Source organism: Polyodon spathula, chromosome 3 (genome assembly GCF_017654505.1).
Source record: "Polyodon spathula isolate WHYD16114869_AA chromosome 3, ASM1765450v1, whole genome shotgun sequence".
NCBI classification, from domain to species: domain Eukaryota; kingdom Metazoa; phylum Chordata; class Actinopteri; order Acipenseriformes; family Polyodontidae; genus Polyodon; species Polyodon spathula.
In genome coordinates, this window is record NC_054536.1 from 63685748 (window position 1) to 63703282 (window position 17535).

General features: G+C 36.1%; 1 protein-coding gene across 1 annotated transcript in view; it reads right to left on the bottom strand.

Moving 5' to 3' along the window:
* The window catches only part of LOC121313306 (pleckstrin homology domain-containing family G member 4B-like), a 44738-nt gene extending 27989 nt beyond the window's left edge, over positions 1 to 16749 (bottom strand). The window contains exons 1-3 of the mRNA XM_041245697.1: positions 16535 to 16749; positions 5496 to 5693; positions 407 to 1724 (exon numbers count right to left, since the gene is read on the bottom strand). Of these exons, the coding sequence (XP_041101631.1) occupies positions 407 to 1724; positions 5496 to 5693; positions 16535 to 16585 (1567 nt within the window). The 5' untranslated portion in view covers positions 16586 to 16749. The remainder of the gene's footprint in view (positions 1 to 406; positions 1725 to 5495; positions 5694 to 16534) is intronic.
* Between the last annotated feature and the right edge of the window lie 786 nt (positions 16750 to 17535).

The window sequence follows — 17535 nt, forward strand, 5'->3', positions numbered from 1 at the left end:
AACCTATTATTTAATTGCCATAGCAACCCCACCACAGAATCACCTGAATACACATTCCTGAGTGTACGTTACAGTATATTATCCACCCTGTCACAATAACAGCGCAGATGTAATTCAAATTACAAGAATAAGCCACAAACACAAAAGTAGTTTAACACTTAATTCAGAAATTTATTAAATTTAGCTGCAGTATTGTCTTCATCTAGACACACTATATATAATAATATATATATAATTCCCTGTAATAAAACTGTAAAAAGTACATGTAAAAGAAAGATGAAACATTCTCACTTTTCAAATGTTTTGGCAATTTGCTACAAACTGAATCCACTGTCAGATTAGGAGCAGGCACTTAAGAAGATATCATACTGCAGGTTTTAAATGAAACATTTAATGCATTATTTACCTGAATCCTCTTTATTGCAGTTTGGCCTTTTCTCAGAGCTGGAAAACGCTCCCTCAAAATCTAGTTTTACAAGCCTTCGGGCATATCCATTTAGATTCCTTTTGGGACTTCGGTTGACTGAATCACCAGAGGAAGACCGTGCTCTGTGACCTTTAGCCTGTGAACTCTGATGTGACCTGTCCAAAGATTTGGATCGTCTGTATTCACTGAGAGAAGGTCCTTGTGATCTATGTGGTCTAGAAGCTTCACGGTGTTCTCCATAGGGTACCTCCCCTGACTGCACTTGACATGGATGGCTACTAGGTATTGAGTCCTGCTTTTGGTTACAATGGTTAGGAGTCCTGTTTTTGGACACATTCAAGGAAATGTGTTTAGTTGCTCGTCCAGCATTTTGCTCTGTAGCCTCCTCCGTTATTGACTCCTCAGAGCTAGAGCTGAGGTGCATTGGATTTTGTAAGGCCTCCATGTATGACTTCCTAAACAACCGTCTTGTTTCAAAATGTAGGGAATCCCTGAGCTGTCTTCTAGCTGGCCCTGCATGGCTTAGGTCAGTATTGAATGAGAGTGTTTGTGTGTTGTCTCTATTGTCAGATTTCAGAGATGGCAATTGGTTTTCCGTGATATAATTTGCTTTCTTTGTGTTGGCCAAGGGTGAAAATCCATCTACACCTTTTCTTGCCAGAACAGGATTCTCCAGACTAGCATAGTCTCTGTCAATGTCTTCAGTTAATATGCTTGTCTCTGGTTTGGTTAACATCTCTGCAGGAGAATTACCCCCCTGGTTTCTGTGATTATCTTGCAGGATTGCTTCTACAACAGTTGAATCTGTATCTTCAGAAGTGAAGCTGTCTTGTGAACTATGACTTTCCATAGTATCTGTCACACTGTCAGAAGTATTTTTTAAGTTATTGTGCATTGAATTACCATCGCAGTTCTGCATAATGCTTTCAGTTGTGGCAATAAAAATGGGATTCACTATGTTTTTCCAAGGTGTTCTGTAAACCACAGTCCCGGTGGTCAACAAACAGTTTTGAAGTGGGCAGCAGTTTTTTCCACAAGTTACATTTTGCAGGAATTCAATTGTGAAGATACACCCATACATGGTTTCTGGAATAAGTACTTCCTCGATGCCATAGTCGTTCCCCGATAGACATTTTAGGACCAGTTTGGCAGACTGCTTTCCCAGAGGAACAATTTGTATGTAGAAATCCCCAGGTTTCAGTTTTATTTTGTGGAGGGACGCTAACTGTACAACAACCTTCTCACGAATGCACAGCGGCCATCCTTCATGATAAAAAATGAGACCATTGAACCTTGCCTGCAAAAAAAAAAAAAGAGGATGCATGTCATATTTGAATAGTATTATTAAATTATCAGTTTTCTGTGAGTGAGAAACAAAACAAATGTTCTATTATTTATATTAGTAATAAAAAACATTTTATAACATTCATTATGTTCATCTTTAATTGTTTTTTTCCCATTGCAACTAAAAAACTGTAGATTCTTGAAAAAAAAAAAAAACAGTCAACAAGTGTAAATCAGAACCGTTATTTATCCAATGGTAATCTCTTAATTAAAGCATCATTCATTGTGTCATCATTTTATCTCACAGTTAATTATAACTTTATGGTTCATTTGAAAAAAAAGGCTTCTGATTTAAAATCAGTAAATTAGTTTTTTTTACCTGCTTACTATTTTTAAAAATAAATTTAGTTTGACCAGTTATTTATTTATTTATTTATTTACCCCCCAATTTGGAGTGTCCAATTACGTTCCTCCGATCTCACATGCCTAAAGCCAGATTTGCTTTTACACCGACCAATCCAGAGCAGTGGGCGTGCTACCGATCCCAGAGAACAGAGACCAGCCCTGCCTCTTATCCACTCGGGATGTGCTCGGTGCCTGGCCAGTAGGGTTCGCTGTTGCGCGATGAGGAGAACTAGTCTCTGCCCGTCTCCCATCTTCCAACCCTGGAGCGTCAGAGCCAATGTGAGGCCCCCCTCCAGGTCCCCGGCAAAGTTCGGCCTCTTTGCACAGCCCGAATGTGAACTGGCGCCATCCAAGCTGTGTGACTCATCGTGTGTGACACTGATATCATTAACTGGATGAGCCACTCTGGGACCTTTTGAGTTACAAGCAGGACCCCTGTACATATAAGTGATAGAAAATGCATTTGAACACTTATTTTATCTTATAGAAACTTTAGTTCCAACAACATCTCAAACTATTTCTACTGTACAAGATGCCATACATGGTGTTGGATTGATCACACATGTATCTGCTGTGGTCACCTGGCTTTTGAGAATGATACAACATAAGATATAATGTACTGTAGGTCACTGCAGATGCAATTCCAGCCATTTTTTGCAGTTAAGAGCAAACCCTCTATTCCTGAAGACGTCAAAGACCATTATTTTAAAAGCTGAATGTTTGTCATTACATAGCATACGCAATGTTACGAAATTAGCAACATTTCAAATGGGGAAACATGTCCTGGTACATTTCATTTTACAAATACATTTTCAAGTAAGCTAATGGCAGAGTGAATTGTTAAAATAAAAGCAAACTATGTCAAAGGTAAAAGACGGCTGTATACTATTTACACTTTTGTTCAATTTCAGCAAATACTTCCACTTTGCTTTGTTCTGAGGAATGCAGCCTTGAATTCACTGGGAGAATTATCACCAAAGCTTGTAAGTGTATTTTTTTTTAAATCACATGTAACATGGATCTTGAATATTTTGGCCATTAAAATAACGATGGAGTCAAAGGCAAACACACGCTGTCCTCCAAAATGCCTAACCCTATCCCTGCCAAACCCCAACACGTTCCTTCCAGGCAAGGATCTGCCCTGCCACAATAGTTATGGGCATTCCTGCATAAATTTGAAAAAAGGGGGTGGAGATAGTGCAAATGAGGTTTCTCAGATATTATAATGAGATGTGCTAAAGCTGATGGCAGCTGTGACTTTTCCAGTGGCATCAATTTGTTAAGAACTTTTGAAAGCATGTTTTAAACAGCCGCAATTGTAGCTGGCATTTCCCAGTCTGCTTTTTCTCAGGTGTTGCCAGTTGTGCTCAATGCATTTTTGAGGCGAACACCCAAATACCTGTTTCCCTAAAAGCAGGGTGTACTTACAAGCATTGAAAACAAATTTCTATGACATTTCTGGTTTTTCCAACGTGCTGGGAACAAAAGACTGCCCACTTGTGCCGCTAACCCCTCCAGCTCATTCTGAGCATCTGTATAGGAATAGGAAACCCAACTATTCTATTAATGTGCAGCTGGTTTGTAATTGTGCACAACTTAGCACTGCACTGCTGACTAACTTATATAAAAACTGACAGTATGCATTTGGCTTATAGGCTACTCATGATAGTATGAATTAGTTGTATAATGCAAAATTTGTTGCTGTTCCTTTGAAATTTGTATTTATGACAATTGACTGACCTCCTGAAAGTCATAACTTGTCAATGAGGCACCATGTATTTTTTTTTTTAACCCGACACCTCCTTATGTCGGACAAACATGTCCGGTTTAGCGACGGGCTACTGCGTGATTATGAAAAGCTTTTTGAAAAAAACACATTTTTTTATTTGGGGGTGAAGGTGGGGGCCCCACTACAGAATCTATAGAAAAAATGTCGCACGACTCTCGCAATGCTAGAGATCATGCTAAGATGATGCAAAACATATTTAATTAGTATACTGCAGCTCTCTTCATTAACATATTTTCTCCTAGTACATATGACAAAATGTATACTTCGCGAATTGTCACAACAAAAATACAAATTGCGGTATGTCTGCACTGCGACTGGCCCATCTTAGAACATCTACACATGAATGTATATATCCCCTTTGTATTGTAAAACCCCTACCATCAATTCCTTTGATAATAAAAGCACATTTATTTTTAAATAAAGTCAGAAGTGATTGTTGGACATTGTTAAAATAAAGACTGAAGATTTTAAAAGAAAAAACAATGATTTTTTTTTTTTTTTTTTTACAAGGATGAAATGATAATTAGGAAGTAAGACAATTAGAAATCCTTTTTGTTCTGCAGATATTCACATTCACAGAAATGCCCAATTGTATTTAGGCTCAGCTCACCGCTACCACTCCTGCGATAACTCGGGAGCAGCGAAGACAAACACACGCTGTCCTCCAAGGCGTGTGCTGTCAGCCGACCACTTCTTTTCACTCTGCAGGCCCGCCATGCAACCAGCCCAGAGCTACAGCGTTGGAGGACAATGCAGCTCTGGGCAGCTTACAGGCAAGCCCACAGGTGTCCAGCCAGTCTACAAGGGTCGCTGGTGTGCGATGAGCTGAGGACAGCCTGGCCGACCTAAGACCTCCCCCCTTGGGCGGCGCTCGGCTAATTGTGCGCCGCCTCCTGAGAGCTCCCATCCACAGTCGGCAGTGGAATAGCCTGGACTCAAACCAATTCTTATATACCACAATTCTTAGTTTACTTGTGCTATGGCTTTGTTTGTGAGATGCAGAGTATGAAAGATGGAAAAGCAGTCTGAATGAAAGCATAATTTAGTATAGTGCACATTGCTTTATGTGCAATCTGTTTCTAGTATTGCACTCCTCTTTTGAAACTGTGCCATTGCCTTTGTACTTCTTTCAATAGTAGGGCCCATTGTGTTCACTGGTTGAAAATAGTATTTTAGAAGATCAAAATGTTAAACAGTCAAAATTGTACTGTCATTGTTTCTTAGTTACTGTGATGCTACCTTTCAAATTCTGAACATTTTTTTAAACAGTTCAGAGCCTGTTTAGTTGTAATGTCTGTAGTAAACATTAAGTATGCAATTAAACCTATGGAGGTCTCATAAAGCAATATGCATATAAATTACCCTGACTGGAATATGATCAATATAAATTATAAAAGAATGACATTTCATGGTTTGCTTACCGACCCGTCATAGAAAAACACAAAAGATCCAAGTATGTGCTTTCCATGGGGCCCTTAGCTGAGCTAGGTTTTTAAAACAATTCTGTTCTGAGATCAGGGAGATCAGATTTAGCCTGGTCTCAGCTCAAAACAAAGATGCACTCTGTTTTAGCAAACATTTTCTACTTACGCATGTTTCCTGCTGAATGGACTGCAGTATTCTCTTGGCAGGGAGAAGGAAATCAATCAGGCACCGAAGCCCATCGCCACGATATAATTTCTCAACAACGCTGAATAGCTGCCACAGCACTGTAGCCGCAGTGGCACTGAATGGTGGGTAGAGCGCAGACAGTGTATTCTGGATGCAGGTATCAAGTGATTCAGAGTCCTGTGGGATAAAGACAAAAATTGATTAGCCAAAACATTTATCTACTTGACTTCTACAGTATATGTTTTACCACATAAGTTGTGCATTATGGATTTGCTTTGGGCCTAAGGCTACAATGATTAAACAAAGGTAAAAGCGAAGATTATATTTACAAAGTGTGGTGCATATAACAGAGCTTCAAATAAACTTTTACATAATTAGTTATATTTCTGATACTATTTTATGATATTTGAAATCATTTTAATTTTGAATTATTATAATTTTTCTCTAAATCCCTCTTTATCGTCTTAGCCGCATGTCTTTTTTTTTTTTTCTTAGCCGCATGTAAGTGGCATGAATTTAAGTACATTTTTAAGTGTTAAAAATGTACACGAACCATAAAAAAACATGCTTTATGAATTTTTTTTTTTTTTTTACTGATTTCACTGGTGATTTATTGTGGGTGCTCTGCTACTGACCAGTCAATATTTTCTAGATGTCAGTGTTACTTTTTTACAGCTTGCACAATGTCCTGGTTACAGCATGAGGGCGTACTCAAGGATGTTTCTGATGGATCTGAAGTAAGAGTGCATATAACGGGCAGTACTGTGTGATACACTGTTGTTATGGATTCTGTCTGTCCCGTCGGAGAGATGAGATGAGATTAAAAGCTCTAAAACTATGAATAAGACTCAGAGGCTCAGCTCTTTTGCATTGAGGTTATGATGCTCGCTTGGAGTGCAGAGGGTTGTAGGTTTGCACCCAGCCTCCGCCCTGTTACATACACATATACAGTTTATATTGAAATATTACTACAAACACAACCACACTAAGTCACCTTAAAAACAGTAAACATCCTTTAGTTGATAACTACAAAACCAAATTTAATCGTCCAACAAAGAGACAACAAATGGCCTTATTTTTTGCTAAGATGTTGTAATAAATGGCCAAACTACAGTATAAATAAACACTCTAAAATGCAGGCACTTTAGAATGTCTTGTTCTTGAGGGCTATTCACACTATAGCGTTTATTTGCTGTGTTTTCTAGGGTAATATATATATATATATATATTGCGGGGAGCCCCGATAGGTTGGGCGTGTGTGGGGCGAACAGGCACTCTGAGCGCAGGGTGCCAATAAAAAGGGAACATGTGACGTGTGTCAGATCGGCCACTGTAATGGTAACAAATAATCTCAAATAATGTTATTGGCAACAAAAAAAACAAGTTTAAACAAAATCAGACTTACAGATGAGACTACCAAACGCAATCATTTTGATGCATTCTGATGTATTTTTTTATGTTTATTTCTCAAAGATACCTTGTTACCGGCGACTCCTTCACAACCATAGCATACAGATATATAGGATGGGTATCTGAACTGTGTGTGGAATATATGTAATAATGGGCCGTGGTAGCTACACCCGGACATTTAAGAAAAACCTGTCGTCAAAACAGCGTTTATTTTAACATGCCAATAGTGCTTACTTTCTGGTTTCCTCATATTTTCCCATCATTTCTGTTTGTATTCTTTATCTAGGTATTTCTTGTGCTGCTTATCATAAAGAACAAGATATTCTGCACTGCTATAATCAGACGTTCCCCCTTCGTGCCTGAGATATTTGACAAACAAAAATAGCAGCAAAACGTTAGGCTTAAAAAACAAAGCAAATAAACACTATAGTGTGAATAGCCCTTTAATTGTAAAATAATAATGTTTGAGCATCTCAATGCACTCCAGATTTCAACAAGTTAACATACATGCTACTTAACCTTTTAGACACCTCCAGGTTTAGCAGATTTATCATTACATGGCACTCCAAAAAAAAATTGCAGTCAGACAAAACATTATTTTTATAACATTTTCTCGAGACTGCAGTTCAACAGGTGAGGAAATTGAAAGCAAAGCCTTTTGTTTTGCAACACAGCGGAAATACTTTGTTCATTAGTAATATTTATATGCAGCTTGCATATTCTTGCATCTCATATTCAGTGATATTGCTTTTAATATAGCAAAATACAAAAATAAGAAGACAGTAGGCACCATTTTAAATGACAGCAGAATTTAGATTAATTAAATTGGCCCTAAGGTCTTTTCAAGCTGTTTATGGGTTGCATAAATGCTTATCAGTCTTAAGTCTGAATACAGAATAAGATATGATTTGAGAATAAACATAGACTACAATTTCAGTTAACTCAGAATTTGTAAGGATATTTTATTAAAACTTTCATAAGAAGCAAGCCAATGTCTGACTAAGATGTTATTGAAGGAAAATAATCCCGCCAGTCTTTATATTGCAGAGCGATACAAATTGCTTATATGATTTTAATCATAATACATGGTATATATATATTATATACTTATATATATATATATATATATATATATATATATATATATAATATACAATATATATATATAGCATTGTATATAAACTATATATCTATATGTATATCTGATATGATATCCAACACACACATGTGTCGAAACTAATATCTTTGATCAGAGATCACAGTGACTAATCTTAAACACAAAATGTGTGTTCCAAACAGTGATACAGCAGTAACTGTGGTAATAGTTAAAAAAAAAAAGTTTCTTTGTATCATTTGTACCTGACTCTGAAAAGTTAATGCATGCCTTTGTTTCATCCAAAATAGATTATTGTAGTGCTCTGTTTACTGGTATTGCTAAACGTGTGGTGTCTCATTTGCAGCTAATTCAAAACATTGCTGCCAGAATTCCAACTAAACCCCCCCCCCCCCCCCCCCCAAAAATAGCATATAGCCCCTGTCTTGGCTTCTTTGCATTGACTCCCTGTGCATTTTAGAATTAATTAGAAGATTTAGCTTTTAACTTAAAAAGCCCTAAATTGATTAGCATCAAGTTATTTACAGGAATTGTTGACCCCTTGCAACACAAGTTGTACTCTAAGATCACAGGATGTGGGGATGTTGGTTGTTCCGAGTGTGAGGCTCCAATGTTGTGGAATGCTCTACCGTCTTCAGTTTAAAACAGCATTGAAAACCCATTTTTATAAAATGGTCTTTTTACCATAATTTTAGCACTGTGACTGTTTTGTAGGAATTATCTTTGCCTTTTAAATTTTGTATAATATTGTAAAATGTTGTAAAGCGCCATGAAGTCCTGTGATGAAAGGCACTATATAAATGTAAATAAACAAATAAATAAATAAATAGTCATAAAATGTCTGAGAGCATGTGAAGGCCTGTTTAGAGGTCACATCAAAAATAATTTCACGAAACCCTGGAGAAAAATAATTCAGGGGGGTCAATGTCACAACGCAAATGAGGTCAGTATCACAACCCACTTCTAGGTAGCAGTCTGTGAGATCCAGTTTAATTAACTGACCACATTACTGTAACAGAAAGGGACATTCAATTAATTTAGAACAAACAAAAAAACATTCAATTAATTTAGAACAAACAAAAAAAAAGTGATACAGATACACACATATGATACCATGGTCAATGGCTTACCAGTGTATTGGTTCATTATATTGGCATTGGTTTGTCCAAATCTGAAAATGTACCATTCCACCAGTAGTTTGTTCCATTGTAGCACCATTGTCCTCAAGCACAAGATGTCTGATTTCACCCTTGTGGAACAGTGTTATTCAAGCCTCTCAAACACTTTTAAAAAAGCCCAAATTCTACTAGCGTGTGTTAACGATTTCCTTTTATTTTATGAACAGATAAATGGTGTTGCCTTGTGCTTGTGGATCCTTGCTGATACAATTTGAATTCTACCTACATAAAATATAAAGTACAGGTAGCCTTTACTTAATAAGATTTTAAATCAATCAAAATTTAACTGAAACTCAAAAGACAAAAAAGTACACCAAAAGAGTATTTCCTATCTACCTGCATTTTCAGCTGTGTAAACAATGACATTTGCAGCCTTGTTTAATTCATCATATATTTATCATAACAGTAAAAACATATTTTACAATAAATAACTATTTTGCTCAGATTGTAATAAATAATCAAATGCCTTAATACATGATGACTGGGGAAGTGAGCACATGTTTAGGCAAACGCTATGCAAACAGTATTTCAGTCAGTTTTTATGTCAGTTTTTGGTGTCTGACATCAGACTTTTCAGACAAGCCAAAAAAAACTGATGGTAAAATCATTACGTTGTTGCCAGGATTTCCACGCCTTTTCACATAAAGTTGCATTCTGAAATGCCAATTTCCTGGTCTGTTTGTGAAAACAGCCAGTCATGCAAGAGCATTCACTTTGATTGAATATTGTAAAAATTATTTAAAAAATATTCTAGTCATCGGTGTCACAGAACTCTTTTATAATAAAGGTGTTGTAAAGCGGCCAAAGAGATATTTCACGGACGTCACTGAGTTCCTTCTTTTGTTATGTAGTATTACAGTTAGACCAAAAGTTGGTGGCAAGGTGAGAGATGACGTGGAGGATTGTGAAAATGCAGGAAGAGGTAAGAAAACTGAGTTACTGGCAAGTTAAAATAAACTCCAGCCTTTTTTCTTATTTGTCGGAGTAACTAACATTTTCCAGAACTACCGTGACTTCTATACAGGACGGTCTCCACTGTATGGGAACAGTGGGGTTTGACAAAACTATTCCTGATGTTTGAGTTCAATTCTATGTATACAATGAACTGGAAACTGTAGAATGTCATCCTTCTAAACTTAAGTGTAAACCCCCCCCCCCCCAAAAAAAATAAAATATCCTTGCACAGATTTGCTTTATCATGATTACTTTTCAAAATGTATAATACAGTAAACAAAAAAAGTAATTGCAACTTTTGAAACCAGAATTAAATAAATGCACACCCATCCTTGAAAAGATGAAATTCTATAAGAAATTTTTTTAAAAAATGGAAACGATAATGGCTTTCTCCAACATTTATATTTTCACAACATTGGAAACAAAAATCAAAAAGCAGTTTTCCCTTTGAGCTGTTTTTGGTTGTTATGATCTGTTGTTAACTAGCTGTTTATTGGTATGCTTGCTACAGTGAATGATGTTTACCTCCTCTGTGTTAGAAGAGAATGCAGTTAAGAACTGGCTAAAGATCAGACAACAGGATAAACGCTGAAGGAAATCTCCAAAGCTTGGTCCAACCTTTCTGTTTCGAGGGAAGCACCTGTAAGCACTATCCTGCAGCTGCAAAACAAAAGGCCTTGTGGCGAACTGGAGACTTAATCTCCCCCAGTCCGTATGGATGACTAATTATTTACAATATGATCATATAATTGATGTAAGGTATTTTCCAGACAGAAATATGACACTTAATTAGGCCTTGGAAGTACTGGTATATCTCTCTATTAACATATCACAGACTGTTTTAATGCATCTATTTTTTCCTTGTTCAAAAACATTAAACAATTCTAATGAAGTCTATGGCATAATATCATTAACTGACCATTTAACATGTCACATATCGTTCTTATCAAGCTGTAGATAACTGTTTGACAATACACAGAGTGACACAGGTAACTGCCAGATAGGATTGTAACCTACAATTCACAGTACATTTCAAGAGTTGGGTGAAGCACTGAAAAATCTATTATGTAAACGTTGACATTTTAGAAACATTTTTCTTCATTTTGTTGATCAGTGGTCCTGGGTGAAAACTGTTTTATGTGACAGAGTATGATTTAAGACTTTTAAGAAAATGAGTAACACTTTAAAATAATAGTTGCAAATTCACAATGAATTCATAACGAATACCACAGGAATAACACCTGACTTATGCACTTCCTTGAAGTTCTGAAGTCATTTATTTTGTAATCAGCCCTGTTAATTTATGTGGATTTAATTACCTGTATCCATTAAATGTTCCTTTATAACAAACGATGTTGACAACATGTATAAGGCATGTGTTCATGCCTTCTTCTTACGATCCCCTGGTGGGTAAGAAAGAGGGTATGAATGCGTGCCTTATACAGGTGATTAATATAATTCGTTACACAGAAACATGCAATGAATATGGGTAATTAAATCCACTTGAATTAACAGGGCTGAATTCAAAATTAATTCCTCTAAGGAAGTGCATAAGATATTCAGGTGATAGTCATGTGGTATTCAGCAGAAATTCATTATGAATTACTGGCTATTATTTTAAAGTGTTACTGAAAAAAGATATTACTGAAACTATGTAGTGTACTTTGACTGATTCATGTAATCACCATGTACCTATGATATACATGACTTATAGATTTGCATTTAGGTAATGGAAATAAACTATGCAAATATTCCTGTGCATCTTGAGGAACACTGATTGGTTAATTCAATCCTTCCAGAATCGCCGTTATTTGTCATTTTCTATTCTGATTTCCACGAGTGCTCCTCCTCGTGACAAAATGGCATGTAAACAAATGGCGAAACGCACCGCTGTTTCTCTTACTACAAAAAGTTGGAAATTGTTCGAGCTCCTGAAAAAAACCTGAATCAGACGCAATCTGCGAGAAATTTGCTGCTTCCTGTTCTGGTTTAGTTGTTTCACCAATCTGTTAAATAAGTTTTGTGCATGACTTGAATATTGCTCCTTTACATGTATTCATAATTAGTGTAGAGCTTAACATGTGTAGGGGTGCTGTGTTAATTTAATTTTACAGTTAGTTTATTCATATTAGTTTGTCTGTTACCTTATTATTATTATAGTTTGTTAACATACACTAGCCTATTGCTTTTCTTCATATGTTGAAGCAAACTAATGACAACTAATACATATGTATTTATTTATTCATTGTATCAGGTGGTCAACTCCGTCTTAGAGAACACTTTGCATGCTTCCCGAGGGATGTTCTTTTAGTCAGAGACTACTGTACAGAAATGTAATAAAGCTACTGAGTTCCCTCCAATTGAGCTGTCTGCTCAACCTTTGTAAATACAACAAATGCAACTTTTGTAAATACAACAACGCAGCTTTGTTCAGGTCAGAGTTTCCAAAGGAAATGATTCCAGTCAACACAAATGAAAACATATCTTACATTTGTATGGGGCTTCTGCAAAATGTACACAAATTCATAAAAGTTCACTTTCATTCTATCAAACAGTTACTGATTTTGGAAATGTAGAAGTATTTAAATATTTCTGCTGCTAAGTTGTGTGTGTGGCCTATAGCAGGGTTTCACTACAATGGTTGCATTGTTAGCTGCCTGTACACCAGCTGCAGGATGGTGCCACACTGAACAATACACCCACCTACATTCACAGAGTATTACTTTTTCTACCATAACTATGTCACTGTAGTGCTAGCCATTCTAAGAAAACATTTGGGTTTTTTTGTACTCTACACAATTGTAGGTCACATACATACCACTTGATTTATAAACCATTATAAAGGACCTTGAATGCTCACAAACTAATACAAAACAATGTACAATTCCCACAGTATTTCTTGTTTGGCAACTTATTTTGTGCTAATAATGATTTGGAATAAAAGACTGATAATCTAGCCCCATATGTTTTAGGTAGTTGACAAGTTATTATTTATAAATGACATCATTGTTTAGGTATTGTAATTGAGAGAAAACATTAGTTATAAACAAAAAATGTGTGTCTCAACAAAATGCATTCACACACTGTCTCACCAGGGCCGATGTACAGACACACAAGAGTCTATCTTAATGATCCAAAGAGTGTTGTATGTTAATACTGCAGATATTTAACTGTATATGAATCCTGCTAGAATATTCCCTTGGTTGGTTTTCAGATGCTATTATAAGTTTATTGTTTCTATTGTCTAGAAACTTAAGCAAAGGTCATTTATTATACTGAAGAACTCACATGGAATGCAAAACCCACCACACCGCACAAAAGAATGAACAAAAACACAATGAACAGCTGACTACATTTAAATAAAAGCTGCAAACACAGATAGAGCTGACCTTCAAAGAGCTATACCCTGGCAGATGATGCAAAGTCTTTAAAACTACTTAAGATACTGGTAGTGCTGATAAAGTAATTCACTGCCATTAAAGAAAACAGATACACTTCAGAATACAGGTACATTAACTACTGTACATGTAGCTACCATTCACTAATATTGCATGCACCTAGCACACAATTCTGTGATTGTGAGAATGGAACTCCATACGTTAACATGTATTAGCAAAGTTATTTTCTAGGTCATTTAATTCTGTTGTGATATTAAATAATGCTACAAATATGTAAGTATGGGGTATAACCTGTATTTTGTGTACCTGGGACTCACTGGAGATAAGTGGCACCCATTTATATGCAACGCTCATGTAAAAGAGACAAAGCATTAGAATCAGTAAGTCTGTGCTTTTTGAGAACCAAGAAAAACATTTTGTACACAGGGGTCACTGAGTTACGATTCTCAAATATGTATTTCTAGTTCTGAAATATTAACAGCTTCATTTTCTTTTCTTAATAAAAATGAGCAAAGGCCAAATGACAGGAATGATAGAACACAGACTCAAGCGCCAATGTTGGAGCCATGCAAATGAAGGCAATCTGACACCCTTTCACTTTTAAATGAATCAGTCAATCATCTTGAATTCCTTCACATTTCGTTTAAATTCAACCTGTGATACAAAAGCATGCTACATATTACACAGGATTATTTTCAACCAGGAGTGCTCTTTTAAAAAAAACCTTTTATAGAAAACATTAAAAAGATACAAAAGACAAAAATTCAGCACTCTCATTTATTTATTGAACAAAACTCAGATTGCAGGTTTATTGCTTCTGAGATTTGTACATATTTACAACATCAAAACTTGGTTATTATTATAATGCATTTTGTATGGGTTTTATACAGAAAAACAACAGACAAGCACCTCTTTAAAGTGTAAAGTGTTACAACCGATTGGTGTAACTTGAAAACACTTGACATGATGTTTAGACAGTCAGGCTCCAGGTCCAGCCCAAGGCTCTGTGGAATGGTACGCAAATACTTGCATGACATACTTCCTGCATGCAGTGCACTCTGTAATCAGGTGCTTACAATAAGCACAGCAGATAAAACCCCTTCGTCAGGGTCATTTTCTAATGACTGAGTGACTTTAAAAGTACACTGCCTGAGAAAGAAAGGCAGTATCATGTAGAATAACTGGAGCTTGGTTGGTAATGGGAAGTAGAATAGCTTTAACACAGTGGTGCACAACTCAGGTCATGGAGGGCCGGTGTCCCTCCTGGTTTTTGTTTTAACCATACCCTAAATTAGTTAATTTGACCAATTAAGCGTCTAATAAAACCGAGCTGTACACCACTGCTTTAACACATGTGGTATCATTCTATGACATTAATGGACTGTTGTCAGAGGTGGCCACCTAGGCCCATACAGTCTGCTGCTTCCTTGGGTAGAACCAGGACGTGTATCAACACAGACTGACACCGAGGACCCACCCGTCATCTCACCAGCTGTTTTGGCGAACCACCATGTCAGACTAGGTGGCACTGACAGATCATAAAACCCAGTTTTTTTTTTTTTTTTTTTTATATTAGAGGTGTTACTCTGTGGCCCAAAGGAATGTGAAGAGATTTGAGGAAAGATATTCCAAGTTATCTTAGAACAGTCTTTACAGATAATTAGCCCTATTCACAAAGTTTAGTAATAACCAATGGAAAATAATATACATTAAAATGTACACATATTCATTAAATATTCTAGAGTGGTGTAGAAGTTTAATACATACAAAATACTTTAAGTTTTAAACAGAATGGGCTAGGTTGTCAGGGCTATTTGTTCCAAATCGTTATTAGCACAATGTTATTATGAATTAAAAAAGCACTAATTAAACATCTAAAACAAACAACGTAATACTTTATTCAAGCACCTGAATTAAACTTGACAGCTGAAATATGCAAATATCCAGCTGGCTTCTTACTTCCTTACTGCAATAATAACTATGTCCATGCATACAGTTCTAGTGACAATTGAGATCATGCCAATTATGCATCTGCTTAACACAGTAACAACAAAACAGATTTTGTTTTAAGATATAACAGAAAGAAAAGATGTAGGTACTTAAGAACGCTTTTGACATTTTCTAAAGATCAAAGAACTAGAAGCAGAACTATAAATGTCTTCTGCCACAGTTATGTGATAAAAGGTATATACAGATAACTGTCTGATAAGACAGGTAGTCCACTCCAGCAACAAATAACAACACAGAGGAAAGACATTCAAGCAACCCTCTGTCCACGTAAAAGAGCTAAAACCCACATAAAAGAGCTAATACAAAATTCAATAGGTTCGATTCACAGTACTTTGCACTTAATTGCAATTCAAAGAGCTATCCTTTTTACCAGATCCTTGCATATTTAAAAATTGATCTGAAATCTAACATTAAAAAACAATATTTTAAAAATGCGGTCCCTTTGCTTTGATTGTGCCCACACTAAATACTATAATCAGGTTGCACTGGTTCACAGAGGTCTAAATTCCTGCTGCTCATTCTGTGTGAAAAGGGAATTCCTTCCCAAGCACTAACAGCAGTGCTCCAGTTTTCTTTTACACACATATAAAACACATATATAGCAATGTGGGTTCAAATGTTACATTTAAAATCAGAAACAAAATTCAATAAGACGATCAGTTATAAGTTATCAAATGATCAGCTACTGACAAGCTCAAAATTAATGGTGTTAATTTACCCATATTTATATTATTACTGGTGTGATTACAATGGACCAGACTTATTAAGATACTGCAAAGGATGCCTCAGTTAGAAATTTTTAAGTAACAGAACTACCAATAATAAGAAAAATCTAAGAGTTAAGTTTTCTGTAAAGATACTACTATTTCAGTACAAATAGAGTAAAATATCAACACATATATAACTATATGCTGTCTTATTTACAGTCTATCAATATAAATTGGCTGTGCTTACCTTTATGCTAAGAAAAGTATCACAACTTCTAGTTCTTCCTCTCTGGTTCATGTTACCAATTTAAACTGTGCAAAAAAAAAATACAAAAAAGCAATGCCATACAGTCCACTTGGTCAAGTCAGTAAAAGTTGCCCTGATTCCCATCTCATTTTAGTTGCTATACTGTCCTCCCACTCTGCACAAGTTACACTGAACTCCAAGTTAACAATACATTCCTGCTGGAGCGTGAGAGAGCTGGGATTGTGTCCTTGCAGCTGAAGCTGCTCCCTGCTGCTTCATTATGCATACTGATGCAACTTCCTTCAGCATTCAAAAACAGACAGCCTCCCATCCAAACAATGACACACTGATCTCTCTGCCCTGCAGGAGAACAGCCATTACCTCTCTTTTGTACTTAAAACAAATGGACTGGGCTTCTACCAATACTGCTGATCTTAAAAAAGACTTCCATATACAATGGGGAAAGGATTCACCCAACTTAGGGTGAAGCACACCACCGACCATACAAACAAATAAGAGCTTTATAGGTGTTATAAATGTGTAATGGTTTCCAATCATTCTATCATTTAAAAAAAAACAAAAAAAAAACCCTTGTTTCAACAAGGTGTCTTTTAAGGTATCAAAACAATATCTTCTCATCTTGTTTTCAGTACCGGTAATGTGCACTGATTTGTCTATTTGTAAAGAAAAAGGTGCTAAAATTAAAGCATGTTGCTAAATCTTTCACAAATCAGATGAAATAGTTGTTTCCAGGTAAGCTTTGATCATGTAGCATTGATATGAGAATGGTCAATTATTTAGAAATACAAAGAAAAACACTTTTATCATGTATCTGCCTCACTGAACAGGAAAGTATTATTGTAACTACATGTATATGAAGAAAAAAATTACCACTGGTAGCCATGCTCCTAGTTTTTCAGATCCGTTTCAAAATGCAGGTACATTAACTTTTGTTTACAGTATTTAATATATGTACTGTACTTACAGCAAAAATATGTGAC